Genomic DNA, 16,774 nt, shown 5'->3' on the forward strand with positions numbered 1-16,774 from the left:
ATTAACAAATTTATTTGAGCATAAGCTTTCGTGGGCTACAGCTCACTTCATCAGATGCATGCAGTGGAAAATACAGTAGGACCATTTTATATACGCAGAGAACATGAAACAATAGGTGGTACCATGCACACTATAACAAGAGTGATCAGTTAAGGTGAGCTATTACCAGCAGGAGAGGGAAAAAAAGGTTATCTGTTCCATTGTCAACTCATTTCTTGATGTATCAAGGGATACAAATATTTTATTCAGCCTTCCACTTAGTTTCACTTTTGTTTTTGTTCTTTGCTTTTTGAATTTCTCCTGTTTTTATGATCTCCTTGTCTGTGGGGTTAGGTGGCACCTGCTGTGCTACAGTCTGCCAGCAAGACCATGACACAAGGCTTCACAAATTAATTGGCTGACTTCCTATGTCAGATTGCATGTCACTTGAGTTAATGAGAGGATCTGGTTCACCATGGACATTGATCAAGGAAAATCACGGATGCAATAAATCTTAGATTCCACAGTGTAATGTCTTTCTGCAGTTCTGTTGAGTTTTTACATTGATGAAGTATACAGACTAACAGTGCGAATAGGATAAGTCAGAAATACTATACAGGTTTATTACCACACATACTCCAGCCATATCTTCGTATTTATACTGTATTCCTCACTGGGGCATCAAAGTGACTAAAATTACACACCAACATTAAAGTGCAGTACTGTACGTACTTTACATTCCGAATGAAGTGAAGGATAATGTCACTAACAAATTAACATTTGGCGGAAAGTTCAGAATTGGAGTCCTATGTGATTTGTGTAGCCTTATACTAGAAGTATATGGAATAAGAGTGCTACATGTTTAATTTGAGATTATATAGTGAAATATGCAATTTATATTTTAATAAGAATAGTGTTACTGAACACTTAGATGTATCTAAATGACATAAAAAGCTATGAAGTAATTAAGCTTATAAAATTAAGTATAATGTAAACGCAAGCTCTTATGAATCTATTTAAAAATATGAAGAATATATTCAATAATAGCAAATTCTCTAATTGCATAGAAGTTTCTTGGGGGATATGGTACAAAACCAGTAGATATAGAACAATGTCATATACTTCTAGGAATCTTAATGGAAACTAATGTAAATTTCCCCTTATTAAAATTACTGTGTAAGCTAGTTTATTTTGTTGCTAATATCCATAATTTTAAACTGCATTATCAAAATCAGTGTTGAAACCCTATGCAGTAATAGATGTACATTTGGTATTAGAATTTTCTAAGATTAAATAGTACTCTTGCTTTAAACAGAAATTCTTAAGCATTTCAGTTTTTATAAAGTCATACTTCTGGTATTAAAATTGAGCTACTGAGTGCATATGTGCAATGTATCTTGGCTTTTATTGTAGTTTAACCACTGTATATAATAAAATTTTGTGGCTTTCTCATTAAAAGCATATTAATTAGCTGCTTGCGCATTTATAGTCAGAAAAGGCTACCTTAAGTGCATAGCCCCTTGTTCACTGTGGCAAGCTGAAACTTAATTCTTTAGCAAGGTCCCTGGATTCTGTGGCATTCTGAGACAGACTGAAAATTGTGCAGCAATTTCATTTGCAAATCAGGAAATGTGTATGTGGGAGTGTGAAACTAAGCACGCATCTGGATAGTTTTGCTAAAATAATCAGCACTAATAATAATTGGTGTTAACATTTTAAATTGTCATCCCAAGATTTCAGCGCTTTCAGTCCTTTGAGATGAACGGAGCAGCTCACACTTCTCAAGCTATTGTTTCAGGCTCACAACGATGGCCTTGCTTCATTTATATTTTCAGAGTTACTGTCATACCTGTAAGGGCTGGAAATGCGTGGAGGTTTTTAATGAAAATTTAAGTTGTGGAGTACAGTTCTGTAGCAAGGGGTAGATCCCACGAACAATGCACAAGACAGAGTATACAGCACCTTGCTTATGTACATCTAAAACAGTGGTGTCAAATGCCAACCCTCTGGGTATATATGTTGTGCCTCACATGACAGATTGAGATTTGAGTTTTTAAAATATTCTCCTGAAAGTTTCTAGATGTCCTGGGGAGAGGGGGGGGACGGGACCTTCCAGCAATGAACCAAATATGAACTGATGCAGTGCTGTCTTCCTGAGTCTGCAAACAGAGATTTCAACAATAGCTCTAACAGATGTGAATTCTGTCCCTATTTATCACATTCGTCTGTTAATGCTAAGCCCAATGATGACACTTTTAACGCAGTGGTCTCCAGCCTTTTTACGCTCAAGATAACTTTTTGAATTTAAGGGCAACCCAGGAGGTACCCTGCCCCTTCCCCCGAAGCCCTGCCCCACTCACTCCGTCCCCCCACTCTGTCGCTTGCTCTCCTCCACCCCCACTTGCTTTCACCAGGCAGGGGGTTGGGGTTCAGGAGGGGGTGCAGGCTCTGCGCTGGGGCCAAGGGGCTCACAGTGTGGGAGGGAGCTCTAGCCTGAGACTGGGGCAGTGGGTTGGGGTGCAGGAGGGAGTGCAGGGGGTGGACTCTGGGAGGGAGTTTGGGTGCAGGAAAGAGCTCTAGGCTGGGGCAGAGTGTTGGGGTGCAGGAGGGGGTACAGAGTGCTGCCTCTGGAAAGGGAGGCAGGGCTGGTGCAGGGGGTATGGAGTGTAGGAGGGGGTATGAGGTGCTGGCTCTGGGAGGGGGCTCAGGGCTGGGTCTTGGGGTGCAGAAGGAAGTATGGGAGGATGCAGGTTGGCTGGTAGAAGAGAAGTGCTGATCCAGCATAGTTGGGCCTGCTGTATTCATGCTACTTCTGGTCTTAATGCTGCAGAGCCATTCAGCACCTGCCCATTGAAAGGAGCGATACTTAACTTGGGCAGCCCCGGCTCCATGCTTCTCCCTGGGGGGGGCATGTGGCTCCTTGCGCTGCCCCCCTATACAGGCATCACCCCCGCAGCTCCCATTGGCCACAGTTCCCTGTTCCCGGCCAATGGGAGCCTTGGGGGCAGTGCTTGCAGGCAGGAGCAGCATGTTGAAACCTGAGCCCCCACGCCACAGGCCACTTCTGGGAGCGGCGTGGGGCCAGGATAGGCAGGGACCCTGCCTTAGCAGCAGCTGGCAACCCCATTGCACCACTGGAGATCGCGATTGACTGGGAGAGTTTCCAGGATCGACCAGTCGATCACGATCGACTGGTTGGTGACCACTACTTTAACATATCAATTATTTGATGGAAAATTTCCCAATCGCTCTATTGTTTCCGCTCCACTAAATGTTCTCTCCCTGTGATAGCACACTTCTCCTGAATGGCATGAGCACCAAACTGTAGAGAAGGTGTTTTTACATTTTTTGCTTGTTTCCTGATATTGCCTGTATTTGTACAGTCTGTAACTGGGTATGCACTACATATGTCTTTTACTATGGGGATTCCTGCCCCCATGTCCAGTAGAAAATTTACAAGCCCATCCCCAACTTGGATGCTTAAGAGCGGGTGCCCCCTGACATCTATTGTCATGGGTTGCTGAAAAACACATTCAGAGTCTCTGGGAGGGCTGTCCTATGCTAGCTGGTCGCTAACCACAGGATCGTTCAATCTGGAAGCCAAAACAGTCGCTTTAGCAACCTTTGTTACAGCCTTATTTTCTTTCTTCTGACACTCTTTGCTAATCATTCATGCCTGCAGCTGTGCCCCTAACTTCTCATTCTCTCCTTTAAGATCTTGATTCTTCTGCTTCAGCACTCCAGACGACACTCCTTTGCTCTCTCAGTTCATTCCTCCGCCTCTATTCATTCCACAACCTCTCCAACCCCGGCCTCTGCCACGGGGAGATTATTCTGGTCCCTCTGTTCTCCACTACCCCAACTGTGTTTGCAGCTCATTTACAGGGGTCCCTTCCTGTTTGACAGCAGTATCTACTTTTTCACTCTGCTAAACTCAGGTGATAGGCAGGGTCTGGTAGCTGCTTGTTGTGGAAAATCTGTTGAATCCCCTCTCCTCCCCAGTTGCCTTATCTTCCTGTCTTTAAAAAATTAACTGGTGAGGCTTTTGAATAAAGTCTTTAATGTGGTGAAAATTTGTCACTTCTGTTTTTTGTTTTTTAATTACCTGCATCTTTCTCTGAAAGACACCACTCTCTCCAGTTAAGGATGAAATTCCATTAACATCATTATGGCCTCCTTTCCCTCCCCAAATCCTCCTGTCTTTGCCTATTGCTACTCCAATCCCCTTGAAACATCACATGTTTGGTCTTATGCTGGGGTAGAATCTGGGCTTTTGAGGCAAATCAGAGAAGGTTTTTGGGAGATGTGAAGTGAAACCTATATTTAAGCTCTCAAACCCTTTTTCCTAAAATGGTTTTTTTGTTTTATTTTGTTTTTTTGTTTGTTGTGTTTTGGCTTGAGGATCGTTATAAATTAGTTTGACCTTAACTCCTATTTTCTTTTAATGTTTGTCTTTTTAGAACTGTTGCTGTTGACTATTTCTGGTTTGAGCAAGATTAGTTGGTGCAATTATTAAAGCTAGTTTATGCATACGTTAGGAGCTTGGAGATCTTAAATCTATAATATCATTTCTATGGTGCTTAATTGTTTTGCAGACAGTACTGTATTTGGAGTATATCTTAAGTTATCCAAGCTGTGGAAAGCAGGCCCCATCTCTCTTTATCTGTCTGCTTTAGGTATTTGTAAATATCTATGTAATAGTATAGAATCATGGGATTAGTGCTGGTGGTCATGACTTCGGGTTGGGTTATAACCATTTGGGCAGAATTCTTGTCAGAGTTATAATGTTCAAAATTGCCATACCCTCATACTTTCTGTGGATGATCTTTTGTGGGGAGGAAAATTATCCAGTGAACATCTGTTAACACACTGTGAGTCTTTGCCTTTCAGTAGTGTGAAAGTGGCTCTTCCTTTGTTGGATTAAAAGTCACTCTTTTGAGAGCTACAGTACTGAACATTTTGAACCATAGTTCTTCGGCTTTGGAGAAAGTGAACAAGTCTTGGGTTCTTACAAAATTCAATCATTCCTGGAATCTCTGCTGGCCAGGATTATAAAGACCAGTGTGTAGGTCAGTTCCTTTAATCTGCACTATCTTCATGGTGGTGAATTCCTGTGACACTTCTAACCTTGAAACCAAGGATTTTCATTCCATCTGGGATGTTCTAGAAACTCTTGAAAATGGTTCTAATTGGTTGTGTTTTTTTTTAATGGTGACTCCATTCTTTTCTAAACATGTGTATATAAAGTCTGCTGCAGTTTCCACGGTATGCATCCGATGAAGTGAGCTGTAGCTCACGAAAGCTCATGCTCAAATAAATTGGTTAGTCTCTAAGGTGCCACAAGTACTCCTTTTCTTTTTGCGAATACAGACTAACACGGCTGTTACTCTGAAACTTTTCTAAACATTGTTGACCTGGTGGTGATTGGATTTTGTGTGGTGCCCATGGGTCCCTTTTCTTACTGGTTCTAATACACATAATATTAAGAGATTTTGACTAAAGATTTCAACAGAGCTTGCTGGAGTAGTCTGCAGATTTCTATTGTACTTACAGTCAGAGTAAACTGGAAATCTAGCACTCCAGTAATAGCATGGAAATGGAGTACAGTAGTTTTCATTGTTATGGAACAGCCCATGTTCCCACATCCCTGCCTTTGAGGCGTATCAGACTCCTGTATCTGCAAGCAGAAACAAAGGCCAAGTTTACACTAATAACTTGTGTCACTCAAGTGTTAATAAGCCACCTCCCTGAGTGAAGGAAATTACACCGACCTACACACCAGTGTGGACAGCTCTGTCGGTGGGAGACCTCCCACTGACATAGCTACTGCCTCTCTTGGAGGTGGATTTATTATGCCAACGAGAGAGCTCTGTCCCATCCGCATCAAGTTTTTTCACCAGATGCGCTACAGTGGCACAGCTGCAGCACTTCTAGTGTAGACTAGCCCTAATACACAGCACACTGAGTTACAACTTTAAGGGAGTAGTAAAACTCTGACCTCTTTCTTTTCAGGAGCTGAAAGCACTGATGGCCCAGCACAGCACTAGCGCCTCTCAGCAACCTGGCAGCTCCCGTTCCTGTTTCCCAGGCTGCGTCTCCTCCAGTCAGAGCCAGCACAAATACCACTTTGAGAAGGCCTTCCTGGTTTCTCAGTCAGGGAGCTGCCGGGTTATGGCTTACTGTGACTCACTGAGCTGTCTAGTGGTGTCACAGCCCTCTCCGCAGGCCACACTTATTCCTGGTAAATCAGCAAATAACTAAAGACACTCTGGGTTTTATAGAAAGAATCAAAAAAATTTTATCTGCAGGCTTAAAAAAGTTAAATATGTTCTCTGCTCTTTCTTCCTCTACCCCACCCACACAACCGCCCTGTGGATTAGGGGTGCTCCCTCACTAATACAACTCCCACATTCCACCTGACCCCTACTCCGCTTTTTCCCAGTAGTGTAATTTACCTCCCCATTGGCAGCTGGTAATTGTACTCTCCCAGTAATTAATCTTCACAGCTCTGCCTCTTCGTTCTGAAATCCCATCCCCTTGGGAGGGGTGCAGAAAGATCTGTGTGATACCTCTCACAGAGACTATTGCACCCTTGCAAGAGCTGGAGACAAGCACCTAAGGGAATCAGGTAAAAGATTTAAATGCAATCTCTCATATAGAAAACATCAGATTCGGAAGCGTGGATTGGCCAGTAAATGTGGGAACAAACAAATATTGTTTTTGAATGCGTTTGTAACTAAGTGCATATATGTACAGAGGCAGTATTACCCTGTGGGTGAAGAGGACTGGGAACCCCTTTGCATTATAGTCACAACTCTGCTTCTGACTTGCTGTGTGACCTTGGACAAGTTGCTTGTCTTCTCTGAGCTATTTCCTGTCTGTAAAATAGGTACACAGTCATACCGGCTTTCACTGCAAAGAGCTTTGACATTCTCTGACACTTGAAGTACAAATTATTTTATGTGGTTAATGATTTGGGATCTTAACCTTTCAAGAGATGTCCCTGTGGGTGCTCCACTCTAGGTGAAGGTGCGTCCTTGCACCTTCGATCCCAGATTTTTTTGCAGCAGTTTCTGTATGGGCCGCGCACACACAGTGCCTGCCTTGCGTGCTCTCGGTGCTTGAACAGTGTGTGCATGGCCCAGACTCCTCAGTTCCTTCTCCACCATCCCCGTCCAGAGATAGAGTTTAGCAGTTTCACTCTTCATAGCCATTGTTTAGATACAGTTCTAGTAGTTAATTAGTTTTTGTTACTTATTTAGATAAGTTTATTACTTACCTCCTATAAAAAAATTTTTTTTAAATTCTTTACTTCAGAGTTAGTGACTCCCAATATGTCTGGTTCACCAGGCTTCTAGAGATGCCTAAAATGCAAAGACGCCATCTCTGATGACCATTCTCAGTGCATACAATGTTTGGGGAAATCCCACGTACTCCAAAAATGCGTACACTGTAGTAAACTTAAAGTTTGGACCCACAAGGACAGCGACCTCAGACTGAAGCTCATCCTCCTGGAAAAGTCCCTCAGATCCTCATCGGACTCAGGCCAGCAGTCTTCCTTCCGATAGAATTCACCACCAAAATCCTCACAGGATAAAAAAAGGGCAAAGAAATGACCGGCTTCCTCCCGTCTCAGGAGGCACACCTCTTCCAAGCAATCGCTGACTACTTCGGCTCTGTCAGTGCTGGCCGTTCCATGGCTTAGCACATACACTTCTCCAGGCATCTCTGGCACCAACCACACGTCAGCAGCCACGCGCTCTGGTGCCGAGGCTCAAGGCTTTGAGTTGCCTGCCTCCAATGCAGCACAGTTGGTCACCAACAAGAACCTGGTACCGACTAGTGTGATGGCACTGATGTCACCAACTACTGCTGCGGTGCCGACACCACAAGCTCCACCGACCATGCTCCCTGTGTCATACTTCTCATCGCCGACTTCGCGCACGACACTCGCTGAGTCTATAGCACCTTCATCATTGGCAGCTACATCAGCTCAGCCCAAAGCGCCGCCGGCATGGACTGCGCCTCCTGCATCGGCACAGTCTCAATACATGGCGCCTCACCTGCCTATAGTGCCTCACCATTCAGCATTGCCAGCCACTGCACAGCCCCAGTTTCTCCACCACAGAGACCTAGCTATCGCTCCCACTCCAGTCTCTCCTCTACTAGGCACTGACCTCTCACCGGGACTATCTCGCAACTGTCTCCTGCCCCTTCACACCTCTTGAGTGAGGAGGACATTGACGGCATTTTTTCTCCATGCTATTCTTCCCGTTAAGATACCTGTGACTGGGGGACATCTTAGATCTTGCTCCTCATATTCCAGGGAATTCCCACCCTAGTATGGCCACCCTTGAGTGGGACCACTCATACATTTCCCCAGCCATTGGCCATACTGGAATCCCTGGGAATCTTATAAGAGACGTTGTAGCACTCTACCTACCTCATGCAGAGAGGATCTTAGATCTCCTCCCCCAGCCACAAACAATGATGCCAAGCTACGAGATGAACCAGCAGCTCAGCCAGCAGAGGATATCACACCTGACACCTCTCCAACTAATAAACACTCATCTGTCTCGCCCAAGAAGGCTATTATGCCTCTGCCACCACCAACAGCTGACTGTTTCACACACGTCCAGGACTTATTTAAAAGAGTTGCTGATGAGCTCAAGATTACTCTTGAGGAAGTGTCTGAACACCAAGACGCACTTACTGACATTTTATAACCCACCACCTCTTCCAAAATAGCATTGCCAATCAATGGGGCCATCATGGGACCAGCTAAAACCATAATGCAGACTCCCGCGACTATACCCCCAACCTCCAGGAAAGCAGACTGCAAATATTACGTCCCCTCCAAAGGTTCCGAGTTTCTCTGTACACACCCGTCGCCCAATTTGTTGGTGGTTGAGGCGGCCGACCAGAAAAAAAACAGCAACATTTCCGGGCTACCCCACCTGATAAGGAGAGCAAGAGGATGGACTTATTTAGCCACAAAGTGTGTTTAATCTTCCACCTTACAATTAGGGTGGTGAACTATGTGGCTCTTTTGTCAAAGTATGACCACAGGAACTATGCTAAATTTGTGGAATTTATTAATGACATTCCTGAAGACAAGCGACAACAATTTAAAGCTGGGGTCTCTGAGGGACAGATAATATCCCGTATGGCTCTTCAGGCTCCCCTTGATGCTGCTGACACAGCCATCAGATCCACCGCCACGGCTGTTGTCACACGGTGATCCTCATGGTTCACCTCCTCCTCCTTCCTAACCCTAACCAAAACATTGTTGACGATGTCCCTTTCGATGGCAAGAAGCTGTTTGCAGCAAAAACGAATGAGGCCTTCCATACCATGAAGGACTCGTGTGCCACACTAAGGTGGCAGGCATATGTTGCAGAGGGACAAGGATGAGACAAAACAGCTATCAGCCTTTCCAAGGCCCAGAATATCCCTCCTACACCCAGCAACAGAAAAGACATTACAATCCACAACAACAGTAACACCATAGACCTAGAACCCAATGAAGCCTCAACCCCCTCCATCAAACCAGCAGATCTGAGGCTTTGGTTGCGGGTATAGAAGACCTCCCACCCACTCCAGCGCCTACTGCAACCATCCATCCTTTTGGACGCCGTCTGCTCCTATACCTCACCAACTGGGAAGCTATCGCTACGGACAAATGGGTCCTAGAAATCATCCGATCGGGTTATGCCATCCCCTTCCTCTCCATGCCCCCTACCCACCCTCGCTCCCCATCACTCATCAGGGACCCTTCTCACAACCACTTGCTCTGTCAAGAGGTGCACCATCTTCTACAACCAGGAGCAGTGGAGCAGGTACCCCACTCCGCAGCGGGGAAAGGGATTTTATTCCCCACTATTCCTTGACCAAAAAGTAAAGTGGGGGATGGCGACCTATTCTCGATATTTGACAACTAAACATGTTCATCCTGAAATTCAGGGTGGTTACCCTGTCAACGATGATTCCAGTGTTGGGGCAGGGAAATCGGTTTTCAGCCCTCGACCTGCAGTATGCGTATTTTCATGTCACTGTACACCCTCCCCAGAGACACTTTCTCAGATTTGTGTTGGGCATGGATCATTACCAGTACAAGTTTTGCCCTTTGGTCTTTCAACTGCTCCCCAAGTTTTTTCCAAAATTCTAGCTGTTGTAATGGCACACCTCCGAAAAAAGAGAATAATTATTTTTCCTTACCTGAATGACTGGCTTCCAACCGTGTGTTCAGGAGACATTCGAACGACCTACACACCCGTACATTGCTTCCACAGCCTTGGCCTGCAAATAAACATAAACAAATCTACTTTACATACTACCCTGCAGCTAGACTTCATAGGAGCTCATCATGATTCCACCACAGGTCTCACATCACTTCCAAAGGACAGATTTTGCACACTGAGCAACCTTCATCATGAGGGTAAGGAGCAGCCCACAGGTCACCCCTCAAGACTGCCTACAACTTTTAGGCCACATGGCTGCATGCACATTCATTGTCATGAACACACACCTGTACATGCGATGCCTACAGGGCTGGCTCATCAGTTTACAAACCCAAAGTGCACAGACTAAGCAGACTGCTAACTATCCCCTCAAAAGTATAAGATTTGCTCATATGGTAGACCCTTCCTCTCAAATTGTGTTCTGGGGTCCCCTTCCAGCAGGATCCTGCCTCCATTATTATCATCACGACAGATTCATCCCTCACTGGCTGGGGAGCACACATGGACCATCTCATAACTCAAGGCCTCTGGTCTTCTGAAGAAATTGTTGGGAACACTGGGGCATGGCCACTAGGTAACTCGAGGGGATGGAAGACCACGAGTGTCGATGAAGCCCCCTCGCACTAGGCCCCGGTGTCCTTGGCCCCCCTCCTCCTGCCTGGAGGCACTCGCAGCAGCTCTGCGTGCTAGGCCCAAGTGTCCTTGGCCCCCCCGCCTGGAGGCACACACAGCAGTTATGCTGAGAATCTGCAACAGTATGTTGCAGAGTCAGACTGCCTGAAACCAAGCAAGGCCAAACAGGGGAGATATGGAAGAACAATGCTGAATAAAGCAGCTTTATGTATAGTTTAACAAATGATACAGAGAATCAGGGAACTAGCTGGGAACTGGATTGGCTGGCTATATGGATACTTGGAGCAGCTTGCAATTGGATAAGTATGCTGGGAAAAGGATGTATAAAAGCCTGTGTAACTTCCTGCTCTGTTGTACAGGATTTGAGATTCAAATCTCCCTGTACCTTTTTGCAGCTGCAAATAAACTTTTCTGCTTCTCCACCCCGTTGTGATTATTGGGTGTAGCACACCGGGTAACGAACCAACTCAAGCTGTTGTTCAGCCTCTCGGCACTGGGTGCCGGCAACAGAATCACACTTCATATAAACCTAGAGCTCCAAGCTGTCTGCAATGGCTGCCTCCATTTTCTTCCCCTCATCAAGAACTACAAGATCAGTCATGACCGACAACATCTAATGTATGTTTTACATAAACAGTCAAGGGGGAGCTCGATCCCACTTCCTGTGCACTAAGGCTATAAAACTTTGGAACTGGTGCCTCCAACACAATATTCACATCTCGGCCTCACACGTCCCAGGTTCTCAGAACACCCAGCAGATGAGCTCAGTCGATCCTTCCCCCTCCATCACAAGTGGGAGCTAAATGACACCACTCTACACAACATTTTCCAGAGCTGGGGCTATCCCCAACTGGATCTCTTCGCAACTGCAGTCAACAAGAAGTGTCCAACATTCTGTTCCAGAGCAGGTCTGGAAAAGCATTCTCTGGGAGAGACATTCATGATCACTTGGTTCGACACTGCTGTATGCATTCCCACCAATACCTCTGTACAGAGTGGTACAGAAAATAAGGAAAGACAAGTCCCAGGTCATTCTAATACCTCCGACATGGCCCAGGCAACCGTGGTACCCCTTTCTAACAAGGATGTCCGTCTGTCCCCCAATGTTGCTTCTCCCACTCCCCAACCTACTATCACAATGCAGGGGCTAGTTATATTGCCCCAACATAGCGATGCTCCACCTCAAAGCATGGCTACTCAATGGTTCTCTAATGAGAAACTAGCCTGGACTTGTTCTAAGCATGCAGTTTTATTACATAGCAGGACACACTCCACGCTCACTACCTCTCTGCAGTAATGGAAATGGTTCATCACTTGATGTTCTGCCAGACACACCCCTCCAGCTTCCACCCCCTTCCACTGATACTAGACTACCTTCTAGAACTCAAAGTAGCCGGCCTTTCTCTTAGCTCAGTAAAGATTCACTGAGTTGCAAACACAACATTTCACCACAAGGTAGAGAACACCACTGTTTTTTTCCTATCCTGTCACCAAAAGATTCCTCAGAGGTATCCAAACGCTCTACCCGGACATAAGACCACCGGCTGAGCCATGCGATCTACACCTGGTCTTCACAGCTTTGATGTACAAACCCTTTGAACCCTTGGCTATCTGCTCCCTTCTACACCTATCCATGAATACCGCTTTCTTAGTGGCATTTACATCTGGCAGATGCATGGGGGAACTCGGAGCAATGATGGCCGAACCTCTGTATACTACCTTCTTCAGAAACAGTTACACTTTTGTACACATCCTAAATTCCTTCCTAAGATGCATTCATCTTTTCACCTGTATGAACCTATTCACCTACTAACATTCTTCCCAAAGACACATGCTAATGTATTTGAGGCAGCAATGCACATGCTTGACGTTCATAGAGCATTATCCTTCTATCATGATAGAACAAATCCATTTAGACAGATCCTTAGGCTCTTTATCGCTCAACAATCTCAGGGCAAAGCGATCTCCACCCAGAGACTATCCAAATGGATATCGTACTGCATACATCAGTTACCAATTGAAATAAGTCCAACCTCCTGTGGCAATCAAGGCACACTGTACTACAGTGGTTTTCAAAACGCGGGTCGCAACCCAGTACTGTAAGGCATTGGGTCACGGCGGCTCCCCTCAGCACCGCCGACCAGGCCATTAAAAGTTCCATTGGTGGTGCTGCCCAGCTAAGGCAGGCTAGTCCCTAATTGTTCTGACACTGCGCTGTGCCCTGGAAGCAGCCAGCAGCAGGTCCGGCTGCTAGGCAGGAGGGGGGCCACAGGGCTCCACACGCCACCCCCACCCCAAGCACTGGCTCCTGGCCAATGGGAGTGGGGGGAGGAGGGGCTGTGCCAGCAGGCGAGAGCTGCATGGAGCCACTTGCGCACCTCCGCCTTGGAGCCGGGCCTGTTGCTGGCCACTTCCAGGGCGCAGTGTGGTCCACGGTGCCAGGATGGGCAGGAAGTATGCCTTAGCACCCCACTGACCGGGAGCTGCCCCCGCACCAATCCCCTGTCCCAGCCCTGAGCTCCCCCTAAACCCAGAACCCCTTTCTGCACTCCAGAGCTCTGACCCCCTCCTGCACCCCAAACCCCCTACCCCTCACCCCTACACTCCAAACCCCTTATCCCCAGCTCTGTTGGGTCTCGGGCATCAACACTTTTCTTTAACTGGGTCACCAGGAAAAAAGTTTGAAAACCACTGCTCTACTAGATCCGGTCCACTTCCATAGCATTTCTCCGCAACGTCCTGCTTTCCAACATATGCAAGGTGGCCACTCAGGCGTCGGACCTTTGTTTGCTAAACGTTATGCTCTCATGCATGGTCCTTCATCAGACACCCAACTGGGTCGAGCTGTCTTATCAACCACTTTCTTACCAGATCCGCAGTCCCGACCATCATAAGAGATACTGCTTTTCAGCCATCTGGAGTGGAGCACCCACAGGGACGTCTCTCAAAGGAGAAGACGTTACTCACCTTGTGCAGTAACTGATGCTCTTCAAGATGAGCATCCCTGTGGCATGCTCCACTACCCAACCTCTTCCCCTCTACTTCGGAGTTTGGAGCAGGCTTCATTGTAGAGAAGGAACTGAGGAGTCTGGGCCATGCACGTGCTGTTCCAGCACTGACAGTGCATGAGGCCCATATGGGAACTGCTGTGAAAATCTCCGATCGAAGGCACAGGGAGGCACCTTGACCTGGAGTGGAGCACCCACAAGGACACTCATCTCGAAGAAAGTCAGTTACTGGACAAGGTGAGTAACTTCCTCCTCTTTCTGAACAACTTCTCAGTTCACCTTAATCATCTTAGCTTCTATATAGGGACAGCTCTCTGGCTCAGTAATATCGGAATGCAGCTCTGTATAGTGACATTTCTAGAGTACAAGTGAACAGTTTACCTGTAACTATTCTTTGAAAGTACATTATCATCCTGTATAGCGCTCCAGCCACACTGAACATTGGGATTTGTTTAATTTGGCTAGAATGTCTAGGACCTGGGTCGAGAGCAACTGACAGATTATGATACTAATGCTGAAATTCTCATGAGTTCTGTCACACTGACCAGAACGCGTGAAGGAGCAGAAAAAGGAGTTCTGTAGTGATTGATCTCCAGAACAAGATACCTACCCTTCCTGTGCACACTTCACAAGTTCAGCATAAATACTGAAGTGAGACCATAGCTTAAAATCAGACACCCCAATAACTTGATGTAGTCACCAGCATACATAGTATCTGATCAGCTTTGTCCTTTCTTCATGACAGGTTGTGGCTTTAAGATGATAAGTGCTGCCAACCTGAAGAGCAGTCAGTACATTCCCATCCACAGTAAGCAGATCCGGGGACTGGCCTTCAGTAATCGGACAGATGGCTTGCTGCTGTCTGCTGCTTTGGACCATACGCTCAAACTTACCAGGTGTGTGCTGCTAAACAGGGGCAGCCAGCCCTATCTGCCCTTCACATTTTCCGGTTTGGCTTTATCTCTAGCTCACCTCTGTGTGCACTTTGGAGCACCCATTTTTTCTTTCTCTCAGGGAGTTGAGAACAGATCTCAGTTTGAACTTCATCCGTCCTCTGGAATGTGTGCATTATCATGATGAATTGTTCTCACTTCCTAGTCCCTTTAATGAAGGAGGGATTATGTCACCTTTTCCTGGTGCCTCCTCTCAGTGGCATCTCTGTTGGGTACAGCTTTGAAAGTAAGCCAGCACAAATCAGCTGTATCTTGTGGCACAGATGTAGCATTATCTGCTAGTGTGACTTTTACTACCTGCTTGATTCTCTTTGATCTAGGATCAGGGTTTTTACTGTTTTCCTCTGTCTGTTCCCTACTCCTCAGAAGGTTGCTCTGATTTGAAACTTCTAATCAAGGTTGAGCTGCACACAGCCTAAGTATATGGAAAGAGCACTAAGCAGCACTCCTGAGAACTGCTGTTCCACTAATGTAGGAACAATACATCTCTACAGCTGTGCTGGGAGACTTAAAAGGACATGTTGGGGTAGAGCAGAGGTGGGCAAACTACAGCCCGCGGGCCACATCCAGCCCACAGAACTGTCCTGCCTGGCCCTTGATCTCCCAGCTGGGGAAGGCTAGCCCTCGGCCCCTTCCCTGCTGTCCCCCCATCCTCCGCAGCCTCAGCTCACTGAGCCGCCAGCGCTCTGGATGGCAGGGCTGCAAGATCCTCCAGCCTGCCCCAGTGCCCTAGACTGCGCGGCGGCATGGCTGCCAGTCCTGGTGCTCTGAGCAGCATGGTAAGGGGGTGGGGAGCGGGGGGGTTGGATAAGGGGCAGAGGGGACCCAGGAGCCAGTCAGGAGACAGGGAGCAGGGGGTGGTTGGATAGGTGTGAGTCCCAGGGGGCGGGGGTGTGGATAGGGGTTGGGGCAGTCAGGGGACAGGGAGCGGGGTGCGGGGTTGGATGGGGGGGAGGTTAGGGACAGGGGACCTGGGAGTGGGTGGTCAGGGGACGAGGAGCAGGGTGGTTTGGATGGGTCAGGGGTTCTGAGGGGGGCAGTCAGGGGACGGGAAGTGGGAGGGAGGGTGCTAATAGGGCGTGGGGGCCAGGCTGTTTGGGGAGTCACGGCCTTCCCTACCCAGCCTTCCATACAGTTTTGGAACCCCAATGTGGCCCTCAGGCCAAAAAGTTTGCCCACCCCTGCGGTAGAGGAATCCCACAGGATAGGTGGGATTCCTCCAGTCCTGGTCTGTAGCAGATGCCCATTGAGTATTGTGGTGTTGGGGGTTTTTGTCACTCCTTATCTCCTTACTCCATACTACCTATATTGATATTTCTCGGCGTACCTGTATACGTAATTAAAAAAGTAGAGTTGTTTTGCAATAAGATTAATTTAATTCTAATTTTCCCATTCCTATTGTCTATATGGTGGAATATGTCAGATATTTTTGAGTTAAACAAGTTACTCCTTCCTGCCTACTTTAAAGCCAGTGTGTAAGTTCTGAGCCTGTAAGGTTGGTACTCTTGCATAAATGGAGACAGTTTAATGCAAGTAGTTGCCACTCATCACAGAATTTATACCAATGCTTGATACGCAAACCTTCCTCTTTACACTACTGATACGTCCATCAGTTGGTCTCTAACAAGTTGTATCCAGTCTTCACTTTTGCTTGATACCAGAATGTTCTCTCAGAAGATTGCCTGCTTCAACCTACTCTTCGCTTTCCCTGCATTGGTCCCTGAGGTTGCTTGACTGTGTCAACCTCCCTTTTCTAATCACTTATTGCCATTTGCATATCCCTAATAATTCTCCTCCAGGTTGTGTTTTGTCCTTTGTTACATCTCCTGTTCTGGTACATGGAAGAAAACATAACACATTGTTCTCTGCCTAAATCACTGTCGTCTGGTTCCTAACTATGAGAATCTTCATCAGGGTCACCTGACCTCCTGCCCCACCCCGCCCACCCCCGGGTGGTTCC

The 16,774-nt window shown here is 46.7% G+C and overlaps 1 protein-coding gene across 4 annotated transcripts in view; it reads left to right on the plus strand.

Annotated features, from left to right (window-relative positions):
- The window catches only part of RFWD3 (ring finger and WD repeat domain 3), a 64,948-nt gene that overhangs the window by 31,627 nt on the left and 16,547 nt on the right, over positions 1-16,774 (plus strand). For all 4 annotated transcript variants that reach the window (XM_048817086.2, XM_048817091.2, XM_048817088.2 and 1 more), the window contains 2 exons: positions 5,992-6,220; positions 14,607-14,757. In XM_048817086.2, coding sequence (XP_048673043.1) covers positions 5,992-6,220; positions 14,607-14,757 — 380 coding nt within the window. The remainder of the gene's footprint in view (positions 1-5,991; positions 6,221-14,606; positions 14,758-16,774) is intronic.

The sequence above is a fragment of the Caretta caretta genome, chromosome 12 (genome assembly GCF_965140235.1).
Source record: "Caretta caretta isolate rCarCar2 chromosome 12, rCarCar1.hap1, whole genome shotgun sequence".
NCBI lineage: Eukaryota > Metazoa > Chordata > Testudines > Cheloniidae > Caretta > Caretta caretta.